Source organism: Bufo gargarizans, chromosome 2, assembly GCF_014858855.1.
Source record: "Bufo gargarizans isolate SCDJY-AF-19 chromosome 2, ASM1485885v1, whole genome shotgun sequence".
NCBI lineage: Eukaryota > Metazoa > Chordata > Amphibia > Anura > Bufonidae > Bufo > Bufo gargarizans.
The window spans coordinates 502228656-502247967 of NC_058081.1; the positions used below are offsets into that span (position 1 = coordinate 502228656).

The window sequence follows — 19312 nt, forward strand, 5'->3', positions numbered from 1 at the left end:
CCAGACGATGCGCTAATATATCTCCCCCATAGTGGCCTTTTGTACCACCTACCCTACAGGTCCTAGTTTGGAAATAATCGTGGCATTAGTGAACTGGTGACAAATATATAAGAAATGTGATTTTTGAGCATGCACGATACAAAATCCTTCCAAGATGTTTGACAGATTTCTGATGTGCTCTGATAAGATGTTGCATGCTTTAAAAATGTGGCGCATGTTTGTGACAGATTAGACCACACCACAAGTATATAGAGGTCAAATTTGATGCACAGTCTTGTGCCAGAAAAACAGTATAACAGCCTGACAGAGGCCAAAATGTTACTCTTGTGGCCTCAATCAGGTGAACAGAGGCCCTATGGACATGTTTGGCTTATACTACGGAGATTTTTCCAATGTATACACCCAATGTTGGCTCTTATGCTAAGGCCACATGATGCCATGAAGTCACAATGTTGTGTTACTGCTTCACGATTAATGATGAGTGAATGGGGTTATGCTGTGACCCACAAGTTGCCGCAACTACAACATGACAGTCGGTAAAAATTCATAGCTGCTAGATTTCTTTACAACTGCTCCTCACAATCAGCTCAACATTTGCCATCATGATCCTGTGTGGCCACAAGCTGGCGAGCAGCCCTAGCCTTAAAGGGGCTCTCTGGAAATTATTTAAAATGGCCACCAGCAACTTGTCCTAGAATGTGAGCAGGACTGGTTGGCAACAGTTGCAGAGCTGCCTAGGGGATGCACTCTGGCACTTGCACATACTGCACATTGGTCAGTTTTCCTGTCAGGCTGCTCAGCCATGATGGCATATCGTAGGCAGGATCACATCATTACCATCTATTGTAGAGCAGTGTAGTGAGGTCCAACCTCCTCCCCTCCTCTAGGCAGCTCTGCAAGTGGAGATGACCAGTCCTGTTCACATTCTAGGACAGATTGCTGGTGACCATTTTAAATCTTTCCTAATGAACCCTTATAACATGGTGACCAGAGGCTCATCCTACAAGGACTATATTTTTTCCATTCTAATTTTCATATGTTGTTTGCATATTTCCACTCTACTTTTATTAGAAATTGCGTGGGATTAGACAATTACTGATATTTGTTTTTGTTGAATCTCCTTTTCTTGGGAAAAAAAAGATAAAAGGATATGTAAAGGCGCCTGGGGGAGATTTATCTTCCCCCATATAACAGTGTTCTGGCAAACCCAGATTTTGTGACTTGTTAGACAGCAATTAGGCAGAGGTTTTTGTGCAAGTTCCATTTTTACACTGCCTTCACCACTTTCTAAAAAAAGGGGGAGTGGTGTGAGCGGGGCCATCAACCTGGCATATTTATCAAACTGCACTAGCTACACAGTGACTGATGCTATGAGCTGGTGTAGATTTAATTTTCGATGCGTGGACTGCTAGAGGATGCATAAATTAAGTGCAGCCTTTGGAACCCCAGGGGGTATCAAGGCCAGGGTAGAAAATACTGCTCTTCATATATCTCCCCCATGGTGTACAGTGCTATTCATACCCCTTGAACTTTTCCACATTTTTTCATGCTACACCCACATACTTAAATGTGTTATGCAATATCATAAATTGCCCCCCCCCCATGTGCTGGGCCTTTCACAGGGAATATACTTACCCCGATCCCTGCACCACTCCTAGTCCATGCAGCACAGCTGCTGCTTCTCCCCGTACACTGATGAAAACATTAGGTGTCGGGGGGGAGAAGCCAATTGCAGGCGGGGACAGGGATGAGCCTCCCTAGCATCACACCCGCGAGGCTCGTCTCTGTCCCCGCCTGCCATAGGCTGCTCCCCCCCCCCCCCCCGGATGTTTTTATCCATGCACGGGGAGAAGCAGCAGCGGCGGTGCGGGAACCAGGAACCAGGAGTAGCGCAGGGAGAGGAGTAAGTATATTCCCTGTGAGGGGCCCGGCACATGGGGGCTGTTTATGATATTGGATAGCCCCTTTAAATGTACTTTATTGGGATTTTATGTGATAGACCAACACAAAGTAGCAAGCATGTGTGACGTGAAAAGAAAATAATACATGGTTTTTGAAAATTTTTGATAAATAAAAATCTGAAAATTGTGGTGTGCATTTGTATTCCCCCCCCCCCCCCCTGTACTATGATACCCCTGAAAAAAATCCAGTGTGGCCAATTGCCTTCAGAAGTTATCTAATTAGTATATAGAGTTCACCTGTGTGTAATTTATTCTCAGCTGTTCTGTGAAGGCCTCAGAGGTTTGTTAGAGAACATTAAAGGGGCCATCCAACACTTATATTGCTCCCCCATATGCCCGGGCCCCTCACACAGATTGTACTCGCCCTGCTCCCCGATTACCCCGCAACCCCCCAATGCCGGATGTTTTCAACCGTGCAACGGGGAGATGCAGCAGTGGCAGTGCCGACATCAGAAGAGACACGGGTGCAGGGGAGCGAGGTAGGTATAATCTGTGTGAGGGGCCCAAGCATATAGGGGGCATTATAGGCATTGGATAATCCCTTTAATGGTCAAACAGCATCATGAAAGCTAAGTAACTTTATCCCAGACAGGTCAGGGATAAAGTTCTTGAGAAGTGTAAAGCAGGATTAGTTTATTTTAAAAAATCCCAAGCTCTGAACATCTCACGGAGCACTGTTCAATCCATCATCCGTAAATGGAAGGAGTATAGCACAACTGCAAACCTACAGAGACATAGCCATCCACCTAAACTGGCAGCTTAGGCAAGGAGAGCACTAATTAGAGAGGCCCATGGTCCCTCTGGAGGAGCTGCAGAGATCCACAGCTCAAGTAGGATAATCTGTCCACAACTATTGGTTGTGTACTCCACAATTCTGCCCTTTATGGAAGAGTGGCAAGAAGAAAGCCATTTTTGAAAGCAAGACATAAGTCCTGTTTGCAGTGTGCACAAGCCATGTAGGGGACACAGCAAACATGTTGAAGAAGGTGCTCTGGTCAGATGCAAAACGCTATGTGTGGCAGAAAACAAACACTGCACATCACCCTGAACACACCATCCCCACCATGAAACATGGTGGTGGCAGCATCATGCTGTGGGGATGCTTTTCTTCAGCAGGTACAGGGAAGCTGGTTAAAGTTGATGGGAAGATGGATGGAACTAAATACAGACCAACCCTGAAGGAAAACCTGCTAGAGGCTGGAAAAGACTTGAGACTGGAGTGGAGGTTCATCTTCTAGCAGGAAGCCCCTTAAAGAGGACCTTTCATTACGATAAAAAATCTAAACTAAGTATACAGACATGGAGAGCGGCGTCCAGGATCTCCCTGCACTTACTATTATCCCTGGGCGCCGCTCCATTCTCCCGGTTATAGGCTCCGGTATCTTCAGATTTTCGGCTCAACTGGGAGGAGCCTGCTCTTGTTCTCCTGGGCATCTCCTTCTCCCAGGCTGGAGTGCTGGCCAATCGCAGCGCTCAGCTCATAACCTGAGTTTTTTTTCTCCCAGGCGATGAGCTGAGTGCTGCTGATTGGCCAGCACTCCAGCCTGGGAGAAGGAGACGCCCAGGAGAACAAGAGCAGGCTCCTCCCAGATATTTTTTATCGTAATGAAAGGTCCTCTTTAAGGGTCTTCCTGCTAGAAGATGAACCTCCACTCCAGTCTTTTGCAGCCTCTAGCAGGTTTTCCTTCAGGATTGGTCTGTATTTAGTTCCATCCATCTTCCCATAAACTTTGACCAGCTTCCCTGTACCTGCTGAAGAAAAGCATCCCACAGCATGATGCTGCCACCACCATGTTTCATGGTGGGGATGGTGTGTTCAGGGTGATGTGCAGTGTTAGTTTTCTGCCACACATAGCGTTTTGCATCTGACCAGAGCACCTTCTTCAACATGTTTGCTTGTGCACACTGCAAACGGGACTTCTTATGGCTTCCTTTTCAAAAATGGCTTTCTTCTTGCCACTCTTCCATAAAGGGCAAAATCTGAAGATACCGGAGCCTATACCAGAAGAACGGAGTGGCGCCCAGGGATAATAGTAAGTGCAGGGAGATCCTTGGGCGCCGCTCTCCATGTCAGCATACTTAGTTTAGATTTTATATTGTAATGAAAGGTCCTCTTTAACATACAACTAGAGCTACAATGGAATGGTTTAGATTAAAGCATATTCACGAGTTAGGATGGCCCAGTCAAAGTCCAGACCTAAATCCCATTGAGAATCTGTGGTCTGACTTGAAAATTGCTGTTCAAAGACGCTTCCCATCCAGTCTGACTGTACCTTGAGCTACTTTTGCAAAGTAATGGGAATAAAATTCAGCCTCTAGGTGTGCAAAGCTGGTAGAGACATACCCCAAAGACATGCAGCAATAGGTGGTCCTACAAAGTATTGACTCAGGGGGAACTGAATACAAATGTGCGCAACACTTTGCAGGTTAGTACGTATAAAAAATTTAGAAAACCATGTATCGTTTTCTCTTCACTTCACACATACTTGCTACTTTGTCATGGTCTATCAAGGGTATGAATACTGTTTGAAGACACTGTAAATGAAGCTCAGTGGAGAAGATTAGCTATGAAATTGCCCCATGTTTATCAACATATATTATGCCAGTCTTGGATGGAAAATTCACCAAATTTGCTAATTTTTGGCAACTTTTCTCATGTGAATTATTTGACTATTTGAATAATGACAGAAAAAAACGGGCTCCAGGGAGACATATTTAAGCCAAATTAATTGATTTGTTGAAAATTTAGTAAAAGATGGCTGCTCTGTCCCAGACACAGTACCACCGCTGTGCTTTTTTTTGTGTCGCATTGCAGCACTACTCCGTTGAAGTGAATAGGACCGAGCTGCAGTACCACACAAAACCTGTGGATGTGCGCTGTTTTCTGGAGGAAAGCAGCCATGTTGTTCTAATCTTGGATAATCCCTTTAAGTGGAGGGAGGAGAAATGGTGCAAAATTATGGTGCAACTCTCCATCTGCCTGTTAGGCGTGCTCTGTTTAACAAATGGCTCGTACACAATGCGCCATTTTTAGTAAATGCGGGCAGTTGTGTGCATTACACTACACAGTGCAGGACATGCTGCGTGCCAAATGTATTTTGTGCTTTTGACAGGTTTATGAAAGATGTGCAACGTTTATTTTACATAGCCATGAGGTGGAGTAAGAAAAGGAAAGGGGAAGAATACCACAGGAAAGGAATCATAACTCCAGCTGTGAACGGAATCGAAGTCTATGGCTGACTTCAGTAACACGTTCAAACTAGCGCAAGAAAAAAAACAACAACACGGTTTCCCATAGTAACCAATCACATCACTGACTGGAAAAGGCCTGTTTGGGAAAAATGAAAGCTAGAATCCTATTGGGTGCTATGTGCAGCTCCTCCGAGTGAAAAGTGGAGCATGTGTCCTTGGCAGCCAATCATATTTTAGCTCTCAATTTTTAGGGGCCTTTGGGAGATGGTTCTTGATTGGTCACCATGGGTAACTGCTCCACTTTTCTGCAGCACTACTTTTGATAAATCTCTTCCAGTTAGTAATTACCTGAAGCCAAGTGTATAGGGTACTTACAGGTAGTAAATTATGGCTGTGAAGGCGATTCTTAGACCTGCAAGAGGAACTGCTACGTTTTTTGTTTATTTCCTGTCTGTAGGTCTATTTAAAGCATTCTTTTACGTTAGAGGAGCTGCGCCTGTAGGAAACTATGCTTTGAAGTGACAGGGTCCTATTACAGTATATGATATGTAGAAAAAGGAATAGTTATAATTGTAAAGTCTGCTGCCTAACGTATAGCGTCAAGAACTGCGCAGCTAGATACAAACGGATTATTATATTAGGTTCTTGTGGATTGTGTTTCTTATTTAATGTGTTCGTTCATGTATAAATAATATTATGTGAGCACACCCATAATGCATCACTCTGCTCAGTGGCGTAGCTAGAAATGACTGGGCCCCGCAGCAAATTTTAAAATGGGGCCCCCAGGATTTTTTCTCAACACCTTTCATGCTAGCCCCATTCCTGTGGCTAGTAAATAACGCTCTCTCAGACCAGGCCCGGCAGCTGTTCCATCTGTCTATACTGTCACTGTATGTAAGTTCATTGTGTAATACTGTTGAGGGGGCCCTGAGAAAATCTTTTAGTCCTCCTCCTCCTGGATGGGCCCCTTCTGGGTCAGGGCCCCAAAGCAGCCGCTTCCCCTAAAGTTACGCCCCTGACTCTGCTGCAACACTCCATTTAACCCAGTTACATGATGGAGGGGGCTCCTTCTGTCACCCCATCAGTGCTGCTGTGACTAATAAAGACCCCCAATTCCACCTTTTGTGCATGCCTACTGCTCCATCAGTAGAAAAGTCAAAGATATACAAAAAATACTAAGCATGAATCTGACCAACAACAAAAAATGATTATTTAATCCACATTTCCATACAGGTGGCAGGACAACAGTATTCCCTACTTAGGCATCAACCTTTCATTCCCTGTCGAAACTATGAGTGATAATAACTGTAATCCCCTATTACTTAAACTACAAAAGGAACTTACTCACCTGAACTCCTATGAATTATCCTGGTGGGGCAGACTCGTACTATACAAAATGATAGCACTACCTAAGATTCTGTACCATTTTCGCACTATCCCCCTACCTATCCCAAGACAGCTATTACAAAAATTCCAGACCCAACTTAGTAAATGTATCTGGTCCAATAAACCCCCAAGAATAGCGACTGGAATTTTAACCAGGCACAAAAGACATGGAGGCCTATGTCTGCCTGACATAAAATCATATCATATAGCGACCATACTAGATCAATCTATAGATTGGTGGCCCCCAATGAAGGACAAATTATGGATAGACATAGAAAAAAAATGTAAGCGGACCACACGAATTACACTCCTTACTTCTAGCCTCCACAATAGGCAAAGTGAGAAATTCTTCTCTCTCCTTTCCTACAATTAAGGCGACCATACAAGCATGGAAGATTTATATCTCAACATGCTCTTTATTCCCAACTTTAAAAATACTAGATATCCCTCTTCAATCACTGGAAATACTTATCCCTGATCTAACGCTTTCAACTTGGATCAAAGCAGGCATAAGGTATATATTAATAATCTATATAAAGACAATATAATACAGAACTTTCTGTATTTGCAAAACAAATACAACCTAAATAAATCAGATCTATACATATACCTGCAAATTCGTATTTTTTAAATAATACCACCTACACACATCTAGCGATCCCACCTCAGACACATGTATATACAACTAACAGATTAGACAAATTGGGAAAAGGGATTAAAATATTCTACTCCCAACTATCAGAACCTTACTTGGAATCTCACACCTCACATATAAAAAAGTGGGAGAGAGATTTAAATATAAAAATTTCTCTGTCCCAATGGAAAAAAGCTTTCACGACTTCAATTTGCAGCTCATCCTGCACTGAACACCATGAAGCCTACTCTAAACTAATATATAGATGGTACTACACCCCATACAGACTATCCAAGATTTATGAGAATACATCCTGTATGTGCTGGAGAGGATGCAACCAGACAGGCACTCTCCCCCACATATTCTGGGAATGCCCACCCATATCCAACTTCTGGCAAGAAATCAACAACCTAATCCTAAATGTCATAGGAGTGAAACTCCCTTTCAGACCAGAAATATTTATTTTAAGATAAAATTTAGGCAATCTATCGCTCTCTCAAAAAACTGCACTCTGTCATATACTTACAGCTTCCCTCCAGAGTATCGCACAACACTGGAAATCCACACTCACCCCTCCCATTTCACAGATAATCAGGAAAGTAAATATTAACTGCAGATTCGAAGAAATGATAGCAAACGGTAATAATACATCTGCCAAATACTATAAAACTTGGGCGCCATGGAGGTCTACAGTCTACGCCACTCTACTAGATCCATAAGATCAACCAAACTAAAACTCCAACTTTTATCAATATAGGTGGAACTATAAAACCCTGTTCTTTTCTTTTTTTAATCTTTATATATATTTAATTTTTTCGCTGTCATACTGTATTTTCCTCTTGGGAATTTTATCATCCCTCATTCATAACAAATCATATAGATCAGAATAAGGTATATTTGAGGAAACTGTTAATAATCTTGATAATGCGTCTTTACTATAATAATATTATCCACTTGGCTGTTTGTCTCATGCTGTAAAGACAAACATATAGTTTCTTCCGTCTGCAATGTTTAGCAGGTGGAACTGCATTTTATTGTCCTTTATTATCTTTTATTGATACTAAACCAATAAAAACTATTGAAACAGAAAAGTCAAAGATATGTTTTTATTGTGCAAACGTACTGTAGTAAAACATTTAAAAAAACTATATAAATTTGGTATTGCCGTAATCATACTGACTGCCAGAATTTGATTGAAGGGGATGTCCAACCTAAATGAAAAATTAGGGACAAGCTGGAAAGTGTGTAAAAGAAAAACCTTCTAAATGTCCCAGCATTCCATAACTGTGGCTCCTAGAGCAGAAGTGATGATGTCCCATCCATGGTCACATGGCCTCAGCAGTGACGTGTGCATGAATAGCATGTGACTGCTGAGCCTCTGCAGTGATGTGCCGCTCGCGCACATGTGACCGCTGAGGCAATGCTGACCAAAAATAAGACTTTTTTTTTTAAATGCTACGTTCGCAAGGTATAGAATAGCTGCATCTTTAACCGCCTCCGGACCGCCTAACGCAGGATCGTGTTCCGGAGGCGGCAGCCCTGCGCACAGTCACACATATACACGTCATCTCGCGAGACGCGAGATTTCCTGTGAACACGCGCACACAGGCGCGCGCGTTCACAGGATCGGAAGGTAAGCGAGTGGATCTCCAGCCTGCCAGCGGCGATCGTTCGCTGGCAGGCTGGAGATGCGATTTTTTTAACCCTTAACAGGTATATTAGACGCTGTTTTGATAACAGCGTCTAATATACCTGCTAACTGGTCCTCTGGTGGTCCCTTTTGTTTGGCTCGACCACCAGAGGACACAGGTAGCTGTGTAAAGTAGCACCAAACACCACTACACTACACCCCCCCCTGTTACTTATTAACCCCTTATGAACCCCTGATCACCCCATATAGACTCCCTGATCACCCCACTGTCATTGATCACACCCCTGTAAGGCTCCATTCAGACGTCCGTATGATTTTTACGGATCCACGGATACATGGATCGGATCCGCAAAACACATACGGACGTCTGAATGGAGCCTTACAGGGGGGTGATCAATGACAGGGGGGTGATCACCCATATAGACTCCCTGATCACCCCCCTGTCATTGATCACCCCCCTGTATGGCTCCATTCAGACGTCCGTATGATTCTTACGGATCCACGGATACATGGATCGGATCCGCAAAACACATACGGACGTCTGAATGGAGCCTTACAGGGGGGTGATAAATGACAGGGGGGTGATCACCCATATAGACTCCCTGATCACCCCCCTGTCATTGATCACCCCCCTGTCATTGATCACCCCCCTGTAAGGCTCCATTCAGACGTCCGTATGTGTTTTGCGGATCCGATTCATGTATCCGTGGATCCGCAAAACACATACGGACGTCTGAATGGAGCCTTACAGGGGGGTGATAAATGACAGGGGGGTGATCAGGGAGTCTATATGGGGTGATCACCCCCTTGTCATTGATCACCCCCCTGTAAGGCTCCATTCAGATGTCTGTATGTGTTTTTCGGATCCAATCCGATCCGTAAAAATCATACGGACGTCTGAATGGAGCCTTACAGGGGGGTGATAAATGACAGGGGGGTGATCAGGGAGTCTATATGGGTGATCACCCCCCTGTCATTGATCACCCCCCTGTAAGGCTCCATTCAGACATTTTTTTGGGCCCAAGTTAGCAGAAATAGTATTTTTTTATTTTATTTTTTCTTACAAAGTCTAATATTCCACTAACTTGTGTCAAAAAATAAAATCTCACATGAACTCACCATACCCCTCACGGAATCCAAATGCGTAACATTTTTTAGACATTTATATTCCAGACTTCTTCTCACGCTTTAGGGCCCCTAAAATGCCAGGGCAGTATAAATACCCCACATGTGACCCCATTTCGGAAAGAAGACACCCCAAGGTATTCCGTGAGGGGCACATTGAGTCCATGAAAGATTAAATTTTTGTCCCAAGTTAGCGGAAAGGGAGACTTTGTGAGAAAATACAAAAAAAAAATCAATTTCCGCTAACTTGTGCCAAAAAAAAAAATTCTATGAACTCGCCATGCCCCTCATTGAATACCTTGGGGTGTCTTCTTTCCAAAATGGGGTCACATGTGGGGTAGTTATACTGCCCTGGCATTTTAGGGGACCGAAAGCGTGAGAAGAAGTCTGGGATCCAAATGTCTAAAAATGCCCTCATAAAAGGAATTTGGGCCCCATTGCCCACCTAGGCTGCAAAAAAGTGTCACACATGTGGTATTGCCATACTCAGGAGAAGTTGGGCAATGTGTTTTGGGGTGTCATTTTACATATACCCATACTGGGTGAGATAAATATCTTGGTCAAATGCCAACTTTGTATAAAAAAATGGGAAAAGTTGTCTTTTGCCAAGATATTTCTCTCACCCAACATGGGTATATGTAAAAAGACACCCAAAAACACATTGCCCAACTTCTCCTGAGTACGGCGATACCAGATGTGTGACACTTTTTTGCAGCCTAGGTGGGCAAAGGGGTCCAAATTCCAAAGAGCACCTTTAGGATTTCACAGGTCATTTTTTACACATTTTGATTTCAAACTACTTACCACACATTAGGGCCCCTAGAATGCCAGGGCAGTATAACTACCCCACAAGTGACCCCATTTTTGAAAGGAGACATCCCAAGATATTCCGTGAGGGGCATCGCGAGTTCCTAGAATTTTTAATTTTTTGTCACAAGTTAGCGGAAAATGATGATTTTTTTTTTTTCTTACAAAGTCTCATATTCCACTAACTTGTGACAAAAAATAAAACATTCTAGAAACTCTCCATGCCTCTCACAGAATACCTTGGGGTGTCTTTTTTCCAAAATGGGGTCACTTGTGGGGTAGTTATACTGCCCTGGCATTCTAGGGGCCCTAATGTGTGGTAAGTAGTTTGAAATCAAAATGTGTAAAAAATGACCTGTGAAATCCTAAAGGTGCTCTTTGGAATTTGGACCCCTTTGCCCACCTAGGCTGCAAAAAAGTGTCACACATCTGGTATCGCCGTACTCAGGAGAAGTTGGGGAATGTGTTTTGGGGTGTCATTTTACATATACCCATGCTGGGTGAGAGAAATATCTTGGCAAAAGACAACTTTTCCCATTTTTTTTATACAAAGTTGTCATTTGACCAAGATATTTATCTCACCCAGCATGGGTATATGTAAAATCACACCCCAAAACACATTCCCCAACTTCTCCTGAGTACGGCGATACCAGATGTGTGACACTTTTTTGCAGCCTAGGTGGGCAAAGGGGCCCACATTCCAAAGAGCACCTTTCGGATTTCACCTGTCATTTTTTACAGATTTTGATTTCAAACTACTTCTCACGCATTTGGGCCCCTAAAATGCCAGGGCAGTATAACTACCCCACAAGTGACCCCATTTTGCAAAGAAGACACCCCAAGGTATTTCGTGATGGGCATAGTGAGTTCATGGAAGTTTTTATTTTTTGTCACAAGTTAGTGGAATATGAGACTTTGTAAGAAAAAAAATATAAAAATATAAATCATCATTTTCCGCTAACTTGTGACAAAAAATAAAAAGTTCTAGAAACTCTCCATGCCCCTCACGGAATACCTTGGGGTGTCTACTTTCCGAAATGGGGTCATTTGTGGGGTGTTTGTACTGTCTGGCCATTGTAGAACCTCAGGAAACATGACAGGTGCTCAGAAAGTCAGAGCTGCTTCAAAAAGCGGAAATTCACATTTTTGTACCATAGTTTGTAAACGCTATAACTTTTACCCAAACCATTTTTTATCAAGGACATGTAGAACAATAAATTTAGCGAAAAATTTATATATGGATGTCGTTTTTTTTGCAAAATTTTACAACTGAAAGTGAAAAATGTCATTTTTTTGCAAAGATTTCGTTAAATTTCGATTAATAACAAAAAAGTTAAAATGTCAGCAGCAATGAAAAATACCACCAAATGAAAGCTCTATTAGTGAGAAGAAAAGGAGGTAAAATTCATTTGGGTGGTAAGTTGAATGACCGAGCAATAAACGGTGAAAGTAGTGTAGTGCAGAATTGCAAAAAGTGGTCTGGTCATTAAGGGTGTTTAAGCTAGGGGGGCTGAGGTGGTTAAGGATTTAATAAAATATCACAGTTTAAGAGCATCTATCAGCAGGATCACATCTATTAACCCTGGTATATACTGTCTGGTAGGGTTGATCCTGCTGCGCAAAATAACCCCTCTCTTGTTTATATTTGTGGCCCCAATTTGGGCCTTCAGTGCACCGAGGAGCGTGAACTTCCACCTTCTCCTTTGACCACTCCCATCTCCTTGAGTGACAGGGCCAGGCATCCTTACTGTCCTTCTGCTTGGCCCTATAGTGTCTCGTATGTGCCACTGAATCTTCAGTCGGTGCACGTGCAGTACATCTCAGCTGCGTATGCGCCAATTGAAGATTTACCAGCACATGTGAGCGATTACAGGTCTAGGCAGGAGGACAGTGAGTCACTCAAATAACTAAGGGGGAAGCAGAGGAGATGTGATGCTTCTACGATTTAAGTCCACCCCTAAGAAATCTAGTTATATTAGAATTAACTGTTAATATTTTTCTCTTTGGAATAGATAAATTTGTCATAAATCCCTAGAGACTGGTGCTACCGGATTTACTCAGCATGACCACCCACGTGACGCTGGAAGATGCGTTATCTAACGTGGACCTACTGGAGGAGCTGCCCCTCCCTGACCAGCAGCCATGCATCGAGCCTCCGCCGTCCTCCATAATGTACCAGGTAAGCCTAAATTAATTGAGATGATCCATACACTGCAGACTGTTCCTACACAGGTACATCACCCGATAATCATAGATTTAATGGAGCACTGCCCCCCCCCCCACATCTCTAGGCGCCCCCAATTGACAGTCAAGAGACCAATAATGGCAGTGTCAGAATAGGACAAGGTATGCAGATGCTGTTGTCAATGGTATCCATTAGTCTCCACCACATTACCCAGACCAGTAATATAGGTGGCCTACGCACATGACCGTATTTTTGGTACATGTCTGATCCGCATTTTTTGCGGATTGCACACGGTCCACATCCGTACGGCCAGGCCAAAAATTAAAGCACCTGTCTTATTTTTGTCCGTTTTGCGGACAAGAATAGGCTTTTCTATAGTAGTGGGTCCTGCAAAAATTGTAGGATGCACATGGAGCAAATCTGTATTTTGCAGATCCTCAAAACCGATAGGGTCGTGTGCAGGAGACCTGAAGATTACATTCCCTGGCAACTATCTTCTAACTGTGCTTTTTTAAACTCTCTATATCATGGCCCAGTAGCTGCTTTGTGAGACAGCTCACTGAAGAAGATACATTCCCCAAGTGCATTGAGCAATGACCTCCTGAACTTAGCTGATTGTCATTGATTTATTGATCATGTTCTTCCTCACAAAAGTTGGTTGTGTCTATGGGCAGTCAAGCTAAGCCCCACATCTTTTTTTTGTAAGGCGTTTTAGAAAATGTTCCTGAGGCTAGAATCACACACGCGGTATTTGATGCAGTTTAAGGTGCAGTTTTTGAAGCAGTTTTTTTTTTTTAGTTAAAGTCAAGAGTAGGTTCACAAGGAATGGGAAATATAAAAAGAAGGAATGATATACACTACTCATATACCCCACCAAAAATGACAGGGACAACACAAAGCACAAGTAGGCAGGAACAACATAGGTAGTCGGCACCAGCATCGGCCCACTGGGAAATTTCTCTGTCTGGTCCATGGTCCGTTCACTCCTGCTCTCAGAGACTTTGCAGGTTCCATTCTAAGTTTAGGTGTGGGTCCCAGAGGTAGGACCCACACCTATCAGACATTCGGGACATATCCTAGCCTTATGTCCCCAATGTATGAGATGGGACAACCTCTTTAAACTGCATCCTACACTGCATCTGTGATTCCAGACTAAAACTACTTCAGTTTTTTTATACTGCTTGTTCATTTCTTAAAGAGGTTGTCCAGGATTTTGATATTAATGACCTATCTTCAAGATAGGCCATCAGTATTAGACCAGTGGGGGTAGAGGGAGGTTGGTGGCAGAACTACACAACTCTGTCCATTTGTATAGTTGACGATTTTGGTAACTGCAGCACTGCTCCTTTTTAAAGGGATTCTGTCACCAGGTTTCACCCCCTCCAGATAAAAATATGGTTATGTTCAGGGAGCTTTAACCATTCCTAATGTGGTCTTATAAATGTAATCTGTAGGCTCATTTTGCTAAAAATACGCTATTACTAACCTGTCATTCATAAAAATAAGGTGCCCAAGGGGATGTAAATGGATCCAAGCTGCCGCCCGCATCCGCCGCCGTTCGTGCCCAGCTCCGCCTTTCCCGACCTCAGCGCCGCCTCATAATCTTCTGTGACGCCTCCCGCTCTCCCTCCATCCCCCTCCTCCTGCTGTAAGATCGCTGTGACGCCTCCCCCCTCCTACTGCTGTAAGATCGCTGTGACGCCTCCCCCCTCCTCCTGCTGTAACATCGCTGTGACGCCTCCTCCTGCTGTAACATCGCTGTGACGCCTCCCGCTCTCCCTCCCTCCCCCTCCTCCTGCTGTAACATTGCGATGTTACAGCAGGAGGAGGGGGGAGGGAGGGAGAGCGGGAGGCGTCACAGCGATGTTACAGCAGGAGAAGGGGGGAGGAAGGGAGAGCGGGAGGCGTCACAGCGATCTTACAGCAGGAGGAGGGGGGAGGCGTCACAGCGATGTTACAGCAGAAGGAGGGGGGAGGGAGAGCGGGAGGTGTCACGGAAGATTATGAGGCGGCACTGAGGTCGGGAAAGGCGGAGCTGGGCACGAACGGCGGCGGGTGCGGGCGGCAGCTTGGATCCATTTACATCCCCTTGGGCACCTTATTTTTATGAATGACAGGTTAGTAATAGCGTATTTTTAGCAAAATGAGCCTACAGATTACATTTATAAGACCACATTAGGAATGGTTAAAGCTCCCTGAACATAACCATATTTTTATCTGGAGGGGGTGAAACCTGGTGACAGAATCCCTTAAAGTGAATTGGAGCAGCACTGCAGTTACCAGCCCCATCCACTACACAGGCGATTGAGCAGCGTAGTTCTGGTGCCGAATCGACTGCAAAACAGCTGATCCGTAGGGTGCAGGGCATTGGACCTCCAGCAATCTGATGTTAATAATATTGAAGGCAAGGGCAACCCCTTTTCAGTGATGATTTCTTAGCTTACTTTGCCCTTGTTTTTTCTTGCAGGCTAACTTTGATACCAACTTTGAGGATCGAAATGCATTTGTGACTGGTATAGCTAGATACATAGAACAAGCTACTGTTCATTCTAGCATGGTGAGTATTTGTGAAAAACAAGTGAACTTTTCACATGCAAGTACTCTAGACAGTAGCAATGAATTACCATATTTTTCGCTTTATTAGACGCACTTGTTGTTAAGACGCACCCCAGGTTTTAGAGGAGGAAAATAAGAAAAATATATTTTTTTATCAGACCTCTTATGAGATTATCAGATTAGACCCCCATATCTGGAACTGAGATCAGACCACTGTATCAGGAACTCACATCAGACGCCCATATCAGGAACTCACATCAGACGCCCATATCAGGAACTCACATCAGACGCCCATATCAGGAACTCACATCAGATCCCCATGTCAGGACATCAGATAAGACCTCCATGTCAGACCACCATGAGACCTCTGATCAGTCCTCCATGTCAGACCCCCATCAGACTTCCATGTCAGATCAGACTTCTATGCCAGACCCCCATCAGACCTCAGATCAGAGATAAAATAAATTCACTTACCACTCCTGCTCGGCTGCTACTCTGCACGGTCTGGCTGTCTCCCCTGCAGTCATGCTTCATGGTCTTTTCTGGCCCGCGCTGCACTGTCACCTGACTGCGTGCAGTTTCAGGTCATAGTGTGCACACTACATCCTGACACTGTATGTGGTCAGTACAGTGCAGCGCAGCACCAGGGAGGAAGACCAGGGAGGGTGAGTATCATCAGCGTTCACATCGCTTCACTCTCCGATCCCCGCACCAACTGCATGCTAGTGAGCGATTCCATAAGGCCCCATTTCATGCTGATAGGATGCGGACCCATTCATTTCAATGGGTCTTCAAAAATGGGGACAGCACACTGTGTGCTGTCCGCATCTGTACCCCGGTCAGTAGCCTCGCAAAAAAGATATGTCCTATTCTTCTCCGTTTTGCAGACAAGGATAGGCATTGTTATGAGTGCTTCGTAGTCCTTCAATGGGCTTCCGATCCGTGCCTCTGCTCTGCAAAGGATAGGAGATTACCAATCTTTGGCCGTATTTGGCAGATCGCGTACTCATTCAAGTCCGCATTTACCTGCCATTTACAGTCCGCTATATTGGCACTGAGCCCTTATTTGTACACTGCAAGAGTCATACAGCGTGCAGCATATGGGAGGGTGCCACGGGGGCACCATCTATTGCAAGGCCGGAAATGTACTTTGGATACAGAGATCAGAGGATGCTTTCTGATGCAGATTTCTGTTCTTCAGAATGAGATGCTGGAGGAGGGACAGGAGTATGCTGTTATGTTGTATACATGGAGGAGCTGTTCTCGAGCCATTCCACAAGTAAGTCATGAATTCCTCTTGGTCAAGGATGCTCACTCACACAGAGTATCAGAGACCTGAACATTTTAACTACTACTTTAATACTCGTAACCTATAATTGCTTATTTATATTAGATTTGCTTTGGTATGTAGTCAGGTCTTGTTAGGGTACTTTCACACTAGCGTTTTTCTTTTCCGGCATAGAGTTCCGTCACAGGGGCTCAATACCGGAAAAGAACTGATCAGGCATATCCCCATGCATTCTGAATGGAGAGTAATCCGTTCAGGATGCATCAGGATGTCTTCAGTTCAGTCGTTTTGACTGATCAGGCAAAAGAGAAAACCGTAGCATACTACGGTTTTCTCTCCGGCGAAAAAAACTGAAGACATGCCTGAACGCCGTATCCGGCATTTTTTCCCATAGGAATGTATTAGCGCCGGATCCGGCATTCAGAATACCGGAATGCCGGATCCGTCGTTCCGGCATGCGCATGCGCAGATCGGTAAAAATAAGAAAAATGTACAAGACGGATCCGTCGGTCCGCATGACAAGCGGAGAGACGGATCCGTCCTTGCAATGCATTTGTGAGACGGACCCGCATCCGGATCCGTCTCACAAATGCTTTCAGTCAGCGGCAGATCGGCGGATCCGGCGGCCAGTTCCGACGACGGAACTGCCCGCCGGATCACACTGCCGCAAGTGTGAAAGTAGCCTTACAGTCTGTGAGGCCACTTTTTGCATCTTCTCCTATGAGCTAGACTATTTGTTGCCTCCTTTTTGGGAATACCTGCAGTTAAGGATGACCTGTCACCTCTCCTGTCTATTTCAGCAAACAATTGTATTCTTAGAACTGTCTGTTCCTCTGTAACTCCTCTCAGAAATGTATGAATTGTCAACTGTGAGTGCCCAGTTGGGGGTATCTCCCTGCATACTCTGACATGTCCAATATGTGCTGACATACCTCTTAAAGGAGTTTTCCAAGATATTTTTATCCTGAGGATAACCTATCCTCAGGATAGGTTATAAAAATCTTCAAATAAGCCAGGCAGTTCATTAAGAAGCAATGCCTCTGAATAGGAGCGTCAGACTAGGTTCATATTGCAATTTCTCTATTACCTATTTGCCAGCTGGGCATATGGCCATCATAGAGTGAGGTCCACTCAGGGGTACAGCTATAAAGTGCATAGAGAATTCAGTCACACCCATGCCCAGCTGCCTGTGGTACCTACGACAGAAGAAGACACTATCATTGTAAAAAGCGCATGGTGGTGGGGCTCTGTTACAGATGCTGCTTTGAGGCTCAGGAGTTTCAAGTTATGCCTTTGTCCACAACTTTATAGAATACCCTCTATGTGCCATGTCAGATCAAGCCGGTTTATGTATTACATGGATGTCTGTGTTTTTAAATGGCCACCATATGGACTATGGCAGCCACTGCAGGTGAATTCTTAGGCCTGATCCTCCTTCCACCAGCTAGCGGTTAGAGAAGCTGGATCAAGATCACCACAACAGCTTCCATTTGAATAGGGGTTGTTGTCATGAGTCACTTTAAGAAAAACCCAATGAAAAAGTAAATCAGTGTCTAATGTGTCTTTGCAGGTAAAGTGTAATGAGCAGCCTAATCGTGTGGAGATATATGAGAAGACAGTAGAGGTATTGGAACCAGAGGTCACAAAATTAATGAAGTTCATGTATTTTCAGGTAACATATTATTCTTCATATTTGACCCTCATGAAGTTTGATATTCTGCAATTCTAAATCACTTTTGCTGTAATATCCCAAAAATGTGGAAAGGTACAGTACATAACTCAAATCCACTTGTGATGTCACAGTAGCTTACCTGATGGAAATCTACCTATGATGTCACAGCAGCTTATTTGACTGATACTCATTTGTGATGTTATAGTTGCTTGCCTAAACGAGACACACTTGTGATGTCACAGTAACATAATTGACAGAATCTGACTTGTGATGTCACAGCAAATCACCCAACTGAAACCTGTGTATTATGTCATGGCAGTTACCTGACTGAAACCCACTTGTGATGTCACTGGAGCTTATCTGCCTAAAACTACTTGTGATGTTACCGGAGCTTACAGTGTCTATTAAAAGTATTCATACCCCTTGAAGTTTTCCACATTTTTTCACTTTACACCCACGAACTTAAAGGGATTCTGTCACCTCCCCTAACCCAAAAAACGATTTTAAAGCAGCCATGAAGCACAGCTTACCTTGATTAGGCTGTGCTCTTCTATCTTGTAATCCGTCCAGCAGTTTCTGCAAAAAACAACTTTTATTGATATGCAAATGAGTCCTGAATGTGCCCAGGGGGGCGTTTTGTTCCTCTTAGAGAGCCCAGTACCGCCCCTCTTACAGTGCCCAGCCCGCCTTCCTTGCACTGTCTAACCGCCTCCAGCCTGCCACAGCCTCTCCTCCCCCTCCCTCACGCCGAACGAACTCTCGCACAGGCGCAGTACCCACTGAGGGCTGCGCCAGTGCGATCTGCAGGAGACTGAGGGCAGGAGCTTGATCCTCGTCACTGGGCATGCGCCAAGC

The 19312-nt window shown here is 44.3% G+C and overlaps 1 protein-coding gene across 2 annotated transcripts in view; it reads left to right on the forward strand.

The window, feature by feature from the left end:
* Positions 1-19312, forward strand: part of CYFIP2 (cytoplasmic FMR1 interacting protein 2) — a 110728-nt gene that overhangs the window by 20934 nt on the left and 70482 nt on the right. For both annotated transcript variants that reach the window (XM_044281251.1, XM_044281250.1), the window contains exons 3-6: positions 12769-12935; positions 15409-15498; positions 16699-16776; positions 18356-18457. In XM_044281251.1, coding sequence (XP_044137186.1) covers positions 12819-12935; positions 15409-15498; positions 16699-16776; positions 18356-18457 — 387 coding nt within the window. In that variant the 5' untranslated portion in view covers positions 12769-12818. The remainder of the gene's footprint in view (positions 1-12768; positions 12936-15408; positions 15499-16698; positions 16777-18355; positions 18458-19312) is intronic.